General features: G+C 36.5%; 1 protein-coding gene across 1 annotated transcript in view; it reads right to left on the bottom strand.

Moving 5' to 3' along the window:
* slc28a2 (solute carrier family 28 (concentrative nucleoside transporter), member 2) overlaps window positions 1–17,234 on the bottom strand; it is a 31,476-nt gene that overhangs the window by 9,288 nt on the left and 4,954 nt on the right. The window contains exons 2-11 of the mRNA XM_002934569.4: window positions 15,112–15,167; window positions 14,809–14,885; window positions 12,696–12,787; window positions 10,002–10,191; window positions 9,578–9,719; window positions 7,467–7,580; window positions 6,625–6,702; window positions 2,827–2,907; window positions 1,350–1,430; window positions 161–286 (exon numbers count right to left, since the gene is read on the bottom strand). Coding sequence (XP_002934615.3) covers window positions 161–286; window positions 1,350–1,430; window positions 2,827–2,907; window positions 6,625–6,702; window positions 7,467–7,580; window positions 9,578–9,719; window positions 10,002–10,191; window positions 12,696–12,787; window positions 14,809–14,885; window positions 15,112–15,156 — 1,026 coding nt within the window. The 5' untranslated portion in view covers window positions 15,157–15,167. The remainder of the gene's footprint in view (window positions 1–160; window positions 287–1,349; window positions 1,431–2,826; window positions 2,908–6,624; window positions 6,703–7,466; window positions 7,581–9,577; window positions 9,720–10,001; window positions 10,192–12,695; window positions 12,788–14,808; window positions 14,886–15,111; window positions 15,168–17,234) is intronic.

A 17,234-nucleotide genomic window follows, 5' to 3' on the forward strand; every position in this document is an offset into this window, starting at 1 on the left:
TATGGTGCACACTGTGTATTATCCAAGAAATTTCATATCTAAATTTCTTAAAACTGAACGAAAGAAGAGATAAGAGACAACTCCTTACTAAACATTTTGTTTTTTAATTTAAAAGGTTTATCTTACAGACCGAAAACATCTGAATTGTGATGTATCTTACCCCAAAAGAAATATAGGCACCCAGTACACTGCCTGCAATGGTACCAAATCCCCCAGTCATCACAGCATGGATTTCTGATTTGGTCATGTCTGGTAAATAAGGGCGGATTAACAGTGGAGCTTCTGTCTGAAAGCAAAGCAAAGGAAGAGAAAATCACATTTTAAAGGGAAAATATCATCCTATTTTTTACATTATTAAAATTATACACATGTATTAGTTTTACTGCCAGTCCTCGGGTTGGATTAAAGAATAGATCTATTAAAAATAAAAATAATTTAACATATAACAATTTACATCCTGCATGTAAGCTGCAATTGAGAATAAGGGTTTCAGGGGGTGACAGTGTTCAGTGATGCTGCTGAACTGCATTGAGCACTACCACCCTTTAAATAGAATCATGTTTTAATGCTCAGACTCAAATGCATTTTGAAAAACCGATGCAAATATCAAAATTTGATAAATGTGTAAATTTATTTAAAACTTTATCAACTGCCAGGAAATGAAGATGATCGAACCTTCTGGCTGCTCATGACAGGACCTTGCACTATAGAGATACCAACAGGGATATGAAATGTGCAGCCAATGCAAGAGTTCAGTGCAGTGGTGTAACTAGAGGGTTACTTAGTATACTGACCTTGGTGCAGAACCTGCACCAGGCCCCATTTTGGCACTCAATCCCCTTTCCCTCCATGCCAGAAACTAAGAGCTGCAGAGCCACAGAACTCTGGAAGGCTTTCTGCCACAGCATTGTTGACCTTCTGATGGGCCCCATCAGTGGCTGAACCACCAATAAAGTTAAACCCACTGTTCTGCATTGGAGCTAGACAAAAATTCTATGTTTTTTGCTTCATAATATGCACAATTTTGAGATCATTATCAAGCATAGTACCTGTAATGGTAAATGATAAATTAACTATTTTTCTGAAGGTGCTCATTTAACTGCATGTTAAATTGTAGTTAGAAAGGAGAAAGAAATTAAATTAGATAGACTTAGAAACCTATAATAAAAATGGCAGTTTGGTATATCCATAGATGCAAAGGACAGCATTGCATCAGACTTAAAAAAAAAGTTAAACAAGCCAGCTATGTCTCTATATCTACTAGCAAGCAAATTGTTCAGTTCATTTTACAAACTGCAATCATTTCCTTATTTAGTATCTTTGCATACTGAAATACTATTGTTACTTACCTGTCCAACAAAAATGTTGCCAGCTACACTTAACGATTCTGTAGCAGTGGTCCCCATAGTAATCTGCATGAGCCACGATATCTGGTGTAAAGGAAGATTAGGTTTTGTAAGTCTTAAACAAAAAATACATTGACCTACTTTTAGGGCGAACACACACGTGGTGATTAGTCGCTGCAATTTATACCATAAACCGCACGTGATTAGTCTCAGCAACTTATATACTACCCTATGGTGGGAAAGTCGGTGTGACCGACTTTTTTAAAAGACGCTGCGGTTAATCGGCCCATGTTACTTCGCCCTTAAAGGAGAAAGAAAGGTAAAAACTAAGTAAGATTTATCAGAAAGGTCTATGTAAATACAGCCATAAGCACTCACAGAAACGCTGCACTGACTTCTCTGAAAAAAGATTTCTTGTGTCTGTAGTTCCTGAGCCACAGACACGCAGCTTTCTGCTCTCTCCTGCTCCCCCCTCCCTCAAGAATGCTAAGAACTCACTCCTCCCCCCTTAGGAATGTGGATCTGAGCCAATCAGCAGGAAGCTGACTCATAGGGGCTTATTTACTAATCCACGAATCCGAATCCCAAATGGGAAAAAATCGGATTGGAAACGAACATTTTGCAACTTTTTCGTCACCGTCGCGACTTTTTCGTAGCCGTTACGACTTGCGCGAATTGTCGCAACTTTTTCGTAGCCGTTACGACTTGCGTGAATTGTCGCAACTTTTTCGTAGCCGTTACGACTTGCGCGAATTGTCGCAACTTTTTCCTATTGAGCACTAGTAAACGGCGGGCCAACCTTTCCGATTTCATCGCGACGGCTGGGAAAAAGTCGCGACAATTCGTGCAAGTCGTAACGGCTACGAAAAAGTCGCAACAATTTACGAAAAAGTTGCGACGGCGACGAAAAAACCACAAAATACTGATCATTACGAAAAAAACGCATTCAGACGCTTTCGATCTGTTAGTGGATTAGTAAATCGGCCCCATAGTCTTACTAACTGAGCATGTTGACTTGGGCTGGGTGTCTGTGCAGGAATGAGGCATTATGGGAACTTTCTTTACACAGCTCAGCGTTTTTTCTTCCTGTTTCTGATCTTCTGAAATATGTGGAGACTTAAGGACACTATTGAGACATTTGAAGGTATGCCTGCAGTTTGAGATTAACTTTTTACTAGCCTTTCCTTCTCCTTTAAGAGATCTGAAGTCATATATAGAAAATGCCACAATACAACCTGTGTCATTAGCCTATATTCTCAGCCACACACCTTTACATCTAGTACATTACCTATTATGTGGTATTTATTTGGTACCCTACATTGATATTTTCCAGGAATATAGACTAGAACCACCTTTTCGCAAGTTTGTAGCTTTCTTTATTCTTCTGTGGATTTCTTAAATAACAGAGTGAGCCACATAACCTTGATGAATACATATATATACATATATATTGTTAAATTGTTTCCTATCTGCCGTATACCTTAAGGATAACATACTGCATGAGGCCAACATAGTACAGTACAGACATCACACAGCTGAAGAAGACCACAATAGGAAGAGCCTAAAATAAAAAAAGAGACTATTATAAGAGCACAGAATATATACTACAGCACAAAGTAAAACTTTATTTTTTTTAAGAATAGGAACAGACTGGGTTCTCATGGGCAATAAAACAGCCAAAAATACTTAAGAATTTCTGTGACTCTGAAACGCCACTGGAAAAACAGTTTGCTCACATAATCATCCGGAAAAGCATGAGAAAGCCCAAATGGAAGCCATGATAGAACTGGTGAGGAGAGAGAGCAGATGATCTCCATATTTCCTTTCTTCATGCTATTATTACCTTGATAGTAACAATAATGTAGACTGCATTATTAATCATTAACTGTATATATTGTAAATATTGTGCTGGTTTAGTACCAGATTTTTGGACTCTTGGTCTGCTTTCTCTATTGGACAGTAACCATAGTACTGTGGGGTAATATTGCAAAATTTTTTGATGACTTCTGATATCCTAAATAATTATGGTACAGATCATCAGTTATACTGGTTAATACTGTATGGGGCTGGAGAGGAGATAGCAGGTAAGATATGAATAAAAAAGAAAGACTAAAGGAAAGTGGGACAGAGCAGGAAAACATAAAAGGGTGCGTGGGGAGTGACAATGCTACTTGGGAAACTGCCTATTAATGCTGGGGGTCACTTTGTCATTTGATCCTGGAAGTCACTAGGCCCCTTAATGGGGCTATCTGTGCTACATTACACAATTTTCTAAGTACATCACAATTGTTTGTGTGCACTGTTGCTATCATTCATTTGTGTGCACTGGTATACAACTTAGAGCGTACACTGCCTGCAATCATCGTCATAAGAAAAGGATAACTGATGGGTTGATTGTGGATGTATATATAATGACAGTACCCTCAATGTAAAGTAAGCTCAATATTTTGTAACTTTTGCAATAATTACCTGCAAAACTCAGTAACAAGCCTGAACAAGCTTCATGTGGAATATTTTTCAGCATCTAGACTTGAGCAAGCTTTCACATGTCAATTGTTTCCTATTGTCATGCAGCATTTGTTAAGTGTGATAAGCTGAGTTTGCCAGCAGAATGCCTGAGTAATCACAATAACCATATTAGCCTTAAAGTTATTAGTATTATAGACCACATACGTTAGAGAGGGAAAAGTAGTTTGTTAACAGTTTGAAAATGCCAAAAATCTTAATGTGTCTCAGCTAAAGCTGTGGCAAGAGTTTTATTATGGAACAGATTCATTAGAGATGAACAGGGTACAATGTGATGTTTAGAAGCAATAGTGTGTGTGTGTGTGTGTGTGTGAACTGCAGACTGGCCCTTTGTCACTCATAAACTCTTACCTTACTCTTCATGCATCATGACATGGCTATAGGCTAAAGGGAAAGGGGGCAGTGATACTGTTTGATTACCTCTGCCAAGACTGCCATACAGGCGAACAAGCAATTGTGTTACAACAAGTGGGGGATAGTGGATACTGCAATTAAAGGAACAGTAACACCAAAAAATGAAAGTGTTTTAAAGTAATTAAAATATAATGTACAGTTGCCCTGCGCTGGTAAAACTGGTAAGTTTGCAACAGAAACGCTACTATAGTTTATATAAATGAGCTGCTGTGTCAACACGGGGGCAGCCATTGAAGCTGGGAAAAAGGAGAAAAGGCACAGGCACATAGCAGATAACAGATAAGCTTTGTAGAATATAATGGGGTTTTATCTGTTATCTGCTAAGTAGCCTGTGCCTTTTCTCCTGTAAATGGCTGCCCCCGTGGCTACACAGAAGCTTTATTATATAAACTATAGTAGTCTTTCTAAGGAAAACACACCAGTTGTACCAGTACAGGGCAGCATTACATTACATAGTAATTACTTTTATACACTTTCATTTTTTGGTATTACTGTTCCTTTAACAAGTGAAAGGCTACATTTGATTGTTCTGCATCTCTATGCAGACATACATTCTTCCACACATAAGCCCTATAACAAATACTATATTATTGTTTCTGCCCAACTATTTTGAGTTTTTTTGTTTTTGAAACAATTTATCCATCACAATTGTTACAATGTTGTCAGGAAGCATAGGTGAGGTAGATAAAGCAGTACACATATTTTGAATTTTTTAGGAGATTTCTTATAATAGCCTTTTCTGTTACTATTTAAAGTGGACCTGTCACCCAGACATGAAAATCTGTATAATAAAAGTCCTGTTCAAATTAAACATGAAACCCAAATTCATTTTTATATTAACACATCCAAACCCATTATAAAGGCATTTAAAAATCACAGCTGTCAATCATATATTGCTTGCCCCGCCTCTATGCCTTAGGCATAGAGGCGGGGCAGACAGTAACTTTAGCTTTCCATTCAGCACTTCCTAGATGTCACTGCACATCTCACTTCCCCCCTCCCTCCCCCTTATCTAACTGTGTAGCCAGTGCATGGGCCTGGGCATCAGGTCCCCCATTCTGGCACATAAACAAGATTTTGGCATGATACAAAGCTTGCCTTAATAACAGTGTCCACAAAATGGTGCCTGCCTGCTTGCTTTGATTGAGTAATTCTAAGACGGAAGGAAACAAGATTTATATTATTTATATAGCGTAAGTAAAGTTTATTTTGCTCAACTAACAATATAGAAAATAATTTGGACTTATTTCTTAGGGTGACAGGTCCGCTTTAAACATAAACAGGCTTTTCCTCAGCCTTTTTTTTTTTTTTGCTGTTTTTTACTTTTCCTTTTCTGTCAATTCTACCTCTTTGGGGAAAATGCCCAAAAGGGGCGATACTGAGACAAAATAAAAGTGTAGATAGATTTGTCGGATTTTCCACCTAATTCACAAACCTCTATCTCTGCTTTTGTGAATTTGTCTTTTAAACAGACAGTTTTCAGATTTTGTCATTTTGCCAACATTTTTTTTATGAATTTATATTTAGCTGTTAGTAAATCTGTTAATGTGCCATCAAACCCAGTCCCACATCTACATGAGCCTTGGGATAAGGATTTTACCAGCATTATTTTGCATTTCTTATGCCATTTGTCATTTCACTTTAGGGGCATTTCCTGAAGGGTCATTTTACTTTGTCTAGGAAAGCTATACCTCAATTTTATAGGACAAGCTGGGCTTTCTAATGTTTTCTATATTTCTGTGTAATTCCAGTGATTAATTGAGGCACTTCTGCTACAACTAAAAATTTGCCTGTGAGGCTTTACTTTTCCTTTAAATAAAAATGTATACAATATATTCACTCAATATATTATTATTGCCTAATTCATTAAGCTAAAACTAGCATAACAATGCAAATGTAAGGCAAAAACTTTTTGTTTTATCAGTGTTTTACTTCTTTATAGGTAGACAGGGCAGGACCTTAAATTTTGAAACCCCAGCTATAATTTACCAGCCTGCAGATACAAGCAGTGTTCCCTTCTCATTGCCTGTAATGCACCACCATTGGTGCCATGGTAAGTGATGTTACATAGGGGCCAGATACCACTGAATATCAATGACACTAGCAACAATAACACTACCCAATTTACACTACTTAGGTCTTCTAGTCAGCACATCTAGTCAGTGATTTAATTTGCAAAAAACACTACATTAATGCAGTGAATATCAAAGTGGCTCATCAGACAGCAGTTGAGTGTTCCACTCAACTGCTGTCTGATGAGCCACTTGAACTAGAACACACAGCTAAATGCAGTAAAAGAAAAGAGTTTTTGCTAAGCATTAATACATGTATTACATACCTGAAAAGCAAACACATCCTGTATAAGTGCAGTTCCAAACACAAATCCTGAGCCAGCAGTTGTATAATTCAGGAAAATCTAGGGATAAAAAGGTACTTTTACATTATGCAATAAAAAGTAACTGATTCAGGTTAACAAAATAAATATGAATAGTTTGTTTGTGTAATATATAGTGCAAGGTGGTTTTAAAAACAGACAAAAAAAAGTATACCAAGATGCATAAGGGTTCACTATTATTTACTAGTTGTGTGGCTCTTTGTCAGGTGACTTATACAGGCCTAACCAGTAGGTTGTTTCTGTTGTATACCCAGGTGGAATACACAACTAGGACCAATTTTGTTTTGGACCAAAAATAAAACAAAATTTTGTTGAGGGCAGGCAGATAGTTATAGCAACTATTACTGAACCATTACCTGCCTGAATTATCATGTTGTGCTTGTCTTTGTATAATATTTTAACTTTTATTAATTGACTCAAAATAAGGTTTGAGTGGGGTTTTAAATACAGACAAAATGCATACAAGAGGCATGATGGCTCATTTACTAGTTAGTAGCACAGTACTAGGCATAAACTGTGTGAAGAGCACCTCAACCAGGTAATAAGTACAGGGTGTGCTCTCACATGCTTAATGTTTTGCCATTAAATTTATACAAAGTTGAAGGCTGCATTTCCATTTGTTGCCTGCTGCCCAGTTGTATGCCAATAGCCATCCCAAAATGATGTACCTACATTATCTGGCACAAAAGTTTGGGTGTCTGCTGGACTGTGGGACAATTTTGCATTTAGCACATTAAACTAAATAAGTAAATGGGCCTTAGAACTTGTGTCAGATAGAACACTACCTGAATTTGTTCACCAACAAACTTAAAGGCCTGATATCCAGGTTCAGTACGGATGATGAAAATTCCTAGGACAAACTCAAGTCCAAGCCCCCAGAACACTGCTCTCCAAGATACCTGAGAAGATGCAAATAGCAAAGAAGATTAATGATTTATAAGGTAGTTAGAAGAAAATAAAGTAAGTTCAATAAAATTGGCTTTTATAACTAAAGTGGACATAGAATTTTAAATGCTGTAACCTACTGTTGGAGACACTCGTCGGTAGGTAAAACTACCAACACTAATCAGTAGAAAAAAAGAACCGATGAAAATGCTGCTGTTGTTACCCATTTTAGTATATAAGAAGCTTGCTACCTCTAGCACACAGAAGAATTGTTCTCTCATCATAGCTGCTCCATGCTTAATCCTGTAAGCCATAGACAGGCATTTTCCCATAAACTAAAAATAAAAATAGCTGCCAGCAATTGAAGGCAATTTGAATTTTTATTGAGTTTTAATTTTATTGCTTTCTAATATTAAGCCTCTTTCCCATATACATTCATTTAAAAACTTTCAGTAGTTTTCACGTTATTTTTAAATGTATTTTCAATCGAAAGTAGTATCTATCTAGTTGTTTACATGCTGTGCAATGGTGGTTTTGACTCCTAAAACAATGCAGCAGAGCCATCAAATTAACAGTTTTGAAGGGGACCTTGTTTCAAGACTCAGAACAAAAAACAGAAAGGGATAAACAGCTTTCAATTGCAATTACAATTTCAAGTAATTTCAATGTCAATGACTATTTGCAATATTTATTGGAAAGCTTTTTAATATTTTATTTTCTTTAATTATGGCAAAAGCAGTTTTTGGGTGGACATGTCCTTTAAAGCAGGGGTCCTCAACCACCGGGCCGGGGCCGGTGCCGGGCCGTGGGCTGTGCTGAATCGGGCCACCTCTGGTCCCATTCACCTGTGATCCCAACTCTCCGATGTGTTACATAGCCATAACAACTCCTATGCGAAGCCCAGAAAGCTTTCTACTGATTGCAACAAGGACCAAAATACTTAAAGCTCCATACTAACCGGCAGGGAATGTCACCACTTAGGTAAGAGTAAGAAGAGCAAAGGCGCTGGGCGTATCTAGTTGCAGGGACACAAGCTCAGGTCTCCCACTGATTTTGTATTCTGATTAGCTATATTATATTTTATAATGTAGTAATAATAATACAAATAAAGTGCATAATATAAAATTAAATAATTACATTTACATTATATATGTAATAATTAAAATATATACTATGCACTAGTTGTGCCACCCCCTCACTCGCGGTTCTCGTTAAAATTGTCTTGCTTGAAAACGGTCCTTGGTGCGAAAAAGGTTGGGGACCACTGCTTTAAGGCAATATTGTCTTGGGAAAACATGTATTTTTTCAAAACACATCAGTTTTTCTCCAGCAGAATCCTGCATTGAGATTTTTTTTATATTTAATTTAGAAATATCACACAGGGCTAGCCATTTTCTTCATTTCCCAGGCTGCCACAGCCATGTGACTTGTGCTGTGATAAACTTCAGTCACACTTTACTGCTGAGCTGCAAGTTGGAGTGATATCACCCCTCTCCCAGCAGCCGATCAGCAAAACAATAGGAAGGGAGCAATATAGCAGCTCCCAGTAGATATCAGAATAGCACTCAATAGTAAGAAATTCAAACCTGACTTGTGACTCCTCCAGTTACATGGGAGTAGGAGAAACAATAGGTTACCTGAAAGCAGTTCTAATGTGAAGCGCTCCTTCTGAAAGCTCAGACTAAGGAACAATGCACTGAGATGGCTGCCTACACACCAATATTACAGTTTAAAAAAAATACTTTTGTTCGTTGAAGAATACAATTTTAAACGTTAGAGTGAATTATTTTCTATGTAAACAGTGTAATTTAGATATAAAAAGTACACCATAAAAATCATGGCAGAATCCCTTTAAGGTGGCAAATTTTATCAAAGTTATGCTCCATTTGCTCAGTGCTACATTCCATTCCATTAGGTTTAATGTACTGTATTACTTATTGAAGAATCATCAGAATCAATAATGTATTTCTTGTATGTATTGTTATTAGTTCATTCACGGTTCATAGCTTACCGCACGGTGATGCTTAGATAAGACAAAGAGGATGAGGATGAACATACAGACTCCTCCAAATGAAATAAGCTGTTCTGGCCTTTTGGAAGTGTCTATGACCAGCCAAGCAATAAGACCAGCTAAAACCAATATGCAGAATACCCTGAAAAAAAGTAAAAAGTAACTGCTTAATGAAAGATAAGTGCAGAAGTGGAACTTAATCCTTCAAGCAAGAAAATCAGAGCAAAATGGTCAAAGGAACAAACAGATCTCTAAGGAATTGGCCTGTGCGGCTACCATAAATTATCTGCATTAGCTAAATGTGTCAGCCAAATCCTGTAATTAACATGCCGCCGCCCCTATCAGACAGGGTTAAAAAATTTGTGGTCTGGTGTAACTAGAAGTTCAATAAAGCTTCCCAAAAAGCTCTTCTTTCTTAACTTACCACTTCAACCATTTCTTATTCTTTTTCAGGCAACTTCCGACAGGTCTCAAAAACCGCATTATATGTTTCCCATACAATTTCTTTACCAGATCGTAACCAAGGAAGAAAAGCACCACACATGTTATCACCACCAATGCCACAGCACGGTTGAAATTCAGAACACATGCTGCTATAAAGTATGCAGCAAAGCCTGGAATAAACACATAAAGGCAATGGGTTAACTAATAGTGTTTTTCTCTTTTTTTAAAGTGCTAGGGCAAATCTATAAACCCCCATCTATAAATCCTTACAGATAAAACTCTGTAATTACTCTCTGCATCTTGGCATTCTTACCACAACTTAGAGTAATTAATAGACCTGAATTTACAGGTTCGATATTGCAAGTAGAAAAGCACAGGGGCCTGCTCTTGTTTAGAAGATATAAGAAGGCTAGACAACAGATCACTATTAGCCAGTTAACAGTATCTAGAGCTCTCATATACATTTTATTAAAAATTACCCATGCATGAGCCTTATTTGTCTGTGTATATGGGGAACGTAACATACTACAAGTACAGAATTTGCAGCCTGGGGTTTTCTGCATAAGGGATCTTTCCATAATTTGGATCACCATATCTTAAGTGTACTAAAAATATTTTAACATTAAATAAACCCAATAGGATTGTTTTGACACCAATATGGATTTATGCAGCTTAGCAGGGATCAAGTACAGGGTACAGTTTTATTATTACAGAGAAAAAAGAAATCATTTAGAAAAAAACATTTTTTTTTTCTTAAAATGAACTGTAATTTGGACCTTTTTGAATAATGGATTTCCAGATAAGGGATCCTATATCTGTACTTGTTCTACCACATTAAAAAAATGTATATATCACTGTAGACTCCCAAGGAACAGTGCTGGCATTGGCAAAATTGTGCAGTAATTTGGCTTTAACAAGCAATAACCTTAGAGCTTATCAACTGCCAGACATGACAGTGCCTTCATTTTACTTAGCATGAAATAGCCAGCATAAATATAAGTGATTTTAATATCTAAACATTAACTTATGTAATGCATAAATGAAGCCAAAAGGTGGCAGCCTTGTTGCACTGATGTACCTGTTAGGGGCACCATTTCTAGCAGAGATGTATGTTTCATGTAAGTCTTTAAGTCTTATACATCGAAACATAACCAGCCTTAACCTGCAGGGAGCCCCGCTGCAAAGGTGAGTGCATTTCCCACAACCCCCCTCCTCGCCACCAAGAAAATCTTGACCTCTCTGATGTCTCACTATTTCTAGAGGAATCTAGAACTACATAGCATCACTGCAAAAAGTCACACACACACACACACACAAACTAACTTCTTACAATACAAATTATTACAAGCTGATGGGTCCCCTGTTTTTGTTGTCACTATTAAAGCAATGTCAAGAATGCAAAGGTTGAATTTAATTTATCCCTAAGTTTGTAGTATGATGTAAATCTGTGCTGAGCTTTGCTTTATTAATGGGTCAATTACTAAAACAAAAAATATCAGTTTAATAATAAAAATATATTGGACAATATAGGGATGCAAGCACTTTTCCAATACATGCCTGTTTTTTGGGGGTTTTTCTTTTGTATATTTGTTTATTGATTTTCAAACAAAAAGGAAAAATACCATCCAAGTATAAGAGAAAAAACAAAATAAGGAAAAAAAAAAAGAAAAACAATTTTGTATCTCCATATATAATATACATATACAGTATATAAGAACATAAAACTCATCTAGAGTACTAGAATTATATAATGTATATTAAATACTAAACAAATGTAGAGTGGGAGCCATATGACACATACAAAACATATAGAGCCTATGGGGTAGCCACCTATTGTTATCTATCTTTTCCATAATTCAATCTTCCCACTTCAGCCCAGGCCCTTTTCCCTCCTACACCATTCTCTCCAAGGGGCCCATCGACGGATGAATTTATGATCCACACTGTTTAATCTAGCTGCCATCTGCTCATAATCTTAATTTGAGTAGATCTCTTCTATCATTTGGTTTAAATCTGGGATTCGTTTCTAGGTCCTCACTATCAAGGCAGGGGCTGCAAAAATTATTTGATAGACCACTGCAGCCCATTTATTCCGCCCCCTTTCATCCATAATCCCCAGTAAAGCTAGTGCTGGAAGGATTTGGTACATGCCCTCTGTGATATCCACCAGAATTCCATTTACTACCTCTGTCCAAAACCTATATATACCCGGGCATTCCCACCACAAATGGAAGGCATTGCCTACTTGATCGCACATTTGCCAACATTTATTAGATTTGTTTGAATAAATTCTATGCATCTTATCAGGAGAGAGATACCATCCATACAAGATTTTTCTTGAAGTCTCAAAATGGTTTAAACAACTAGAATATTTCTGCGGAGCTCGATAAGCTAGTAACCAACTATTGAATGTGTATTTTTTCCGTAAGACTTTTTTCGTTCATGCAAAGGGTCTTGTCCCTCATCTCCCAACAATTTATATACCATAGATTTCCCCCCTTTGTAGTACTTCCTTTGTAGCATACGCAACTCCACTTTTGCATGATATTTTCCCATAGAGCCAGTTGCAATTCAACAAGAAAAACTTTTAGTGCCCAATTATACTAAATTCCTCTTTATAAGGCATTATAAGTACTGCATCTAGATTGCATTGTAGGAGCAGACAATCCCTTACCTGCACAGAGTATCCCAATAACAATATACTTCAGAATGTTTCTGTGTTTTTTGATAAATTTTTCAGATGCATCAAATGGTTTGGACACTTTACTAAAAGGGAAACAAACAACAATGGAAATGAAAACCACATAGCCTCAATTCTTCAATCATACTACATTCTGAAGTCATTATAGGGATAGATCACCTTAAAAATAATATTTAAAATGATGTAAGCTGTAGTATACTAAGATAATTTGCAATTAATCCTTTTAATGTGACTTTATTTACTATTTTGTTCTGTAACTCTCAGGTGAGGAATATGAATAGCATCCTACCCTTGGTATAAAATCTCTTAACCAAAAATTATCTTGCAATATTAGCAAAATAAAAGTTGTGCTCCCCACTAAATTTTACACCATTAATGCAATGAGGCTGTGACCACAAAATTCATACAGATGAAGACAAAACTTCCTCTGCACTCTGTTGGGATTGGAATCGCTACATGTACATATACAAAATACTTCATATGTGGTGATCCTGTGTAAATGCTCAAAAATGTGGAAAAAGTCATTTTCAAGCAATTATATGGAACACTGATACAGTGGAGGAAATAATTATTTGACCCCTCACTGATTTTGTAAGTTTGTCCAATGACAAAGAAATGAAAAGTCTCAGAACAGTATCATTTCAATGGTAGGTTTATTTTAACAGTGGCAGATAGCACATCAAAAGGAAAATCGAAAAAATAACTTTAAATAAAAGATAGCAACTGATTTGCATTTCATTGAGTGAAATAAGTTTTTGAACCCCTACCAACCATTAAGAGTTCTTTGTCATTGGACAAACTTACAAAATCAGTGAGGGGTCAAATAATTATTTCCTCCACTGTAGGTGGTAATGTATTTTTAGGCCATTTTTGTCCAGGGGAAAGGTGATTTCCTATAGTGACAAAGCACTCCATATGTCATTTCCCTAAAGTCAATGATTTGCCTGAAATCTTTGGCTTTAGGGAGCACTCACCCAGCACCTGAACTGGGAACTGGCATTTATATTGTAGTGTCACCCACTGTGACCTACAGCACTTATATTTGCCTATTTGTGTCTGTTAGTTACCCTCCCATATAGATTGTAAGCTCTACGGGGCAGGGACCTCCTTCTTCTTGTGTCCTCGACTCTTAACTTATTGCAGCTGTATTTATCTGTATTTATTGTTATACTTTGTATTTATCTATTATTATCTTATTAACACCCTGTTTGTATTAATGTACTCTACTGTACAGCGCTGCGTACATAAGTAGTGCTTTATAAATAAAGATATACATACATACATAAATCTTAAGGTGGCTATACATGGGCACAGTTAAGCTGCCAATGACCTTTAGACAGATTTGCATCTTATCTGCCCGTGTATAGGGACCCCCAATGGCCCTAACTGACCGATATCTTACAGGTATCAATTGGACAGGTTTGATTCTCTAGTGGGATTGGGGACCGCATCGGCACATTGATGCAGTCCATACACCAACCACTCCAATCTCTGGTATTGTAATTTGATCATTTACCCAAATTTGATTAGCCTAAGATCACCCACTTTAGCTGGTCATATCAGGGAAAGATCTGATTGTTTGGTGATCTTGTCAAATGAGCAAATTTTATCATAATCTTATAACGTACTATATGGGCACTTTTAAAAGCTCTGTCTTAAGTGGCAGAAGATGAAGATTAGAGGACCTCATTAGAAAGCTGAACAATAAAACATTCACAACAAAACTAAAGCTGAACAGCTGAATTTTTTTCTTTTCTTATTGCTGCAACCCCACAACCTGCTAGGATTTTCAGCTGAAAGCTATAAAGAGGCAGAAATGGAAACAATTCTGAAAAAATAAAGCACTGCCTATAACATACTACACCATAAATTAACTGAACTTTCCCTTTAATTTAGGTTCTGAAATCTGCCAGTTTAAATACATCTTGTTGCATATGTTACTGCCTTCTCAATATACTTTTTTTTACTACTGGAAATATTTTATTATTCTTTTTCATATCATAATAAAAAGCAAGAATTTCATTTTAGTTGTTGTTCCTCTTGTAATTATACATTATGACAGTTCTGAATCCTTTTGGTTACTCACCTCCAAACATCTGTTTTTGGGTTTTCTGGGGGTGCTTCAATTACTACTGAATAATCGTCATTTGATGCAGTTTCATCCTTTAAAAAATAGGTGGGAGCATATGATTTAAACATGCATTAAGGTATAAGGATGAGCAATAAATAAATCTATATAATATAATCTATAATATAAGCCACAAGATGCAGTTCTTAAAAGCAGCTGCTCAAATCAGAGATACAGAAAGAAAAGTAAAGCTAACAAACCATGCTTCACTTTTCAATTTTATAATAAATAGAACACGCAGAACAAATTTCAAAGTTTTACCTCAGAAAATGCATGATTTGAAACTCCAACTTTATTCATTTCCATAGTGGTTGCACCTTTAAAGACAAAGCAAAATTTATTCATCATACAAAACTTTCATCATACGATGTATTAATATATTTACGTGGGAAACAGAAATAGCTGTTTTTTATTATTTAGGATTCATTTTACATGACTATTGATATAATATTACAAAGAAAAAAGTGCACACACCAACAAAATTTGTGGAAATATACCACAAATATGACACACCACAATTCAGGTGATTAAATAATAAAACAACAAATAAGAAAATGCAGAGAATTCAGCTTTTCAGTTTGTAAGGTTTCTGCCCGCTTACTTTTATAGGGTTGCTGATTAAAGAAGAACCACCCACAAAAAATTAAAAAGCCCTTTATATACTTAATGTTTAATTAGACTGTATTTTCTAAAGTTAAATGCCTGAACTTTATAATCCATATATTAAAAATGTATTCTGTAAAAATGTATTTAACACAACAGACCTCACGTGGGTTTGAAAAGAAATAGAAATGCATGCAATCAACAGAAACGATAAAAAACACACTGCAATAAAATACTGAAATATTATCTATTAAGTGTTAAAAGAAAAACTCTTTAGCAAGTAAAAAATCTAAACCTTGAAAATAGAATGGCCTGATGCATGTGCATAATGATTCAATTGTTATACCTATATATTTAAATTAATAATAACAGTGCAATACATACATGAACATAATATGTGCATACATAGTGATTTTTCCAGTGAACAAAGACTAAGAATTTAATTTATTCTGGGAAAAAAACATCACTTCTGGAAGAATATATTATTAGGGAGGAAGTGATGGGGTTAACAGAGGGAGCTGAATCCTTATGGGTTGAGCTTCTCACAGATAGTAAAGAATCTACCAAACTAATTGTAGGGGTATGCTATAGACCCCCTAATGTAAGTGAAGAGGAGGAGGCCCAGCTCCTGTTGCAAATAGAAAAGGCTGCTAGTTTGGGGCAAGTGATAATAATGGGGGATTTTAATTACCCTGATATTGACTGGGGCAATAGTACTGCCAGGACAGTAAATGGGAACAAGTTTATAAACTTGCTGCATGACAACTTTATGTCACAAGTTGTTGAGGAGCCAACCAGGAACCATGCTATACTAGATCTAGTGATCTCTAATGACCCAGAACTTATAGCAAATGTGCAAGTGGTTGAACCCCTGGGTAATAGTGACCATAATGTTATTTCATTTAATGTTTGGTGCAGGAAACAAATTTACACGGGGGCAACGAAGACAATGAATTTTAGGAAGGCAAATTTTAGCTCCTTAAGGGCAGCGCTTCAGGGCATAGATTGGGGCATTATGTTTTCTGATAAAAACACAGAGCAGAAATGGTTGTCATTTAAAATTATTTTAAATCATTACTGTTCTCAATTTATTCCATTAATAAGAAAAAGTAGAAGTGTTAAGAATCACCCTATGTGGCTTAACTCTGAGGTAAAGAAGTTAATAGGGAGAAAAAGGAAAGCTTTTAAGAAATATAAGTTAGAGGGGACAGTAGATGCGTTTAATGATTATAAACACTATAACAAGTGTTGTAAAACAGCAATCCGGAAGGCAAAGATAGAAAATGAGGAGCGCATCACGGCCAAGGCCAAGACTAACCCCAAAAAGTTTTTTAAGTATATTAATAGTAAAAAGATGCAGGTTGAGGGCGTGGCCCCATTGAGTTATAGTAACAATATGGTTACAGCGGATACAGAAAAGGCAGATGTGCTTAACCAGTTCTTTTCTTCTGTGTATACAGTAGAGGAGCCAGTGGGCCAAGTCCCACCCAATAGCTTCACTGTTGCCTCAGCTCCAACTACACAGTGGTTGGCACAGGATATGGTGCTTAAAGGGTTACACACGATAAATGTAAACAAGGCACCTGGGCCAGATGGAATACACCCTCGGGTACTGAGAGAGCTAGGGGCAGAATTGCAGTGGCCCTTGTTTCTGATATTCTCAGACTCTCTTTCATCAGGTATGGTACCTAGGGATTGGAAAAAGGCGAATGTCATTCCCATATTTAAAAAGGGAGTAAGATCTCAGTCTGGCAATTATAGGCCTGTAAGTTTGACATCCG

This window comes from Xenopus tropicalis, chromosome 3 (assembly GCF_000004195.4).
Source record: "Xenopus tropicalis strain Nigerian chromosome 3, UCB_Xtro_10.0, whole genome shotgun sequence".
Lineage (NCBI taxonomy): Eukaryota > Metazoa > Chordata > Amphibia > Anura > Pipidae > Xenopus > Xenopus tropicalis.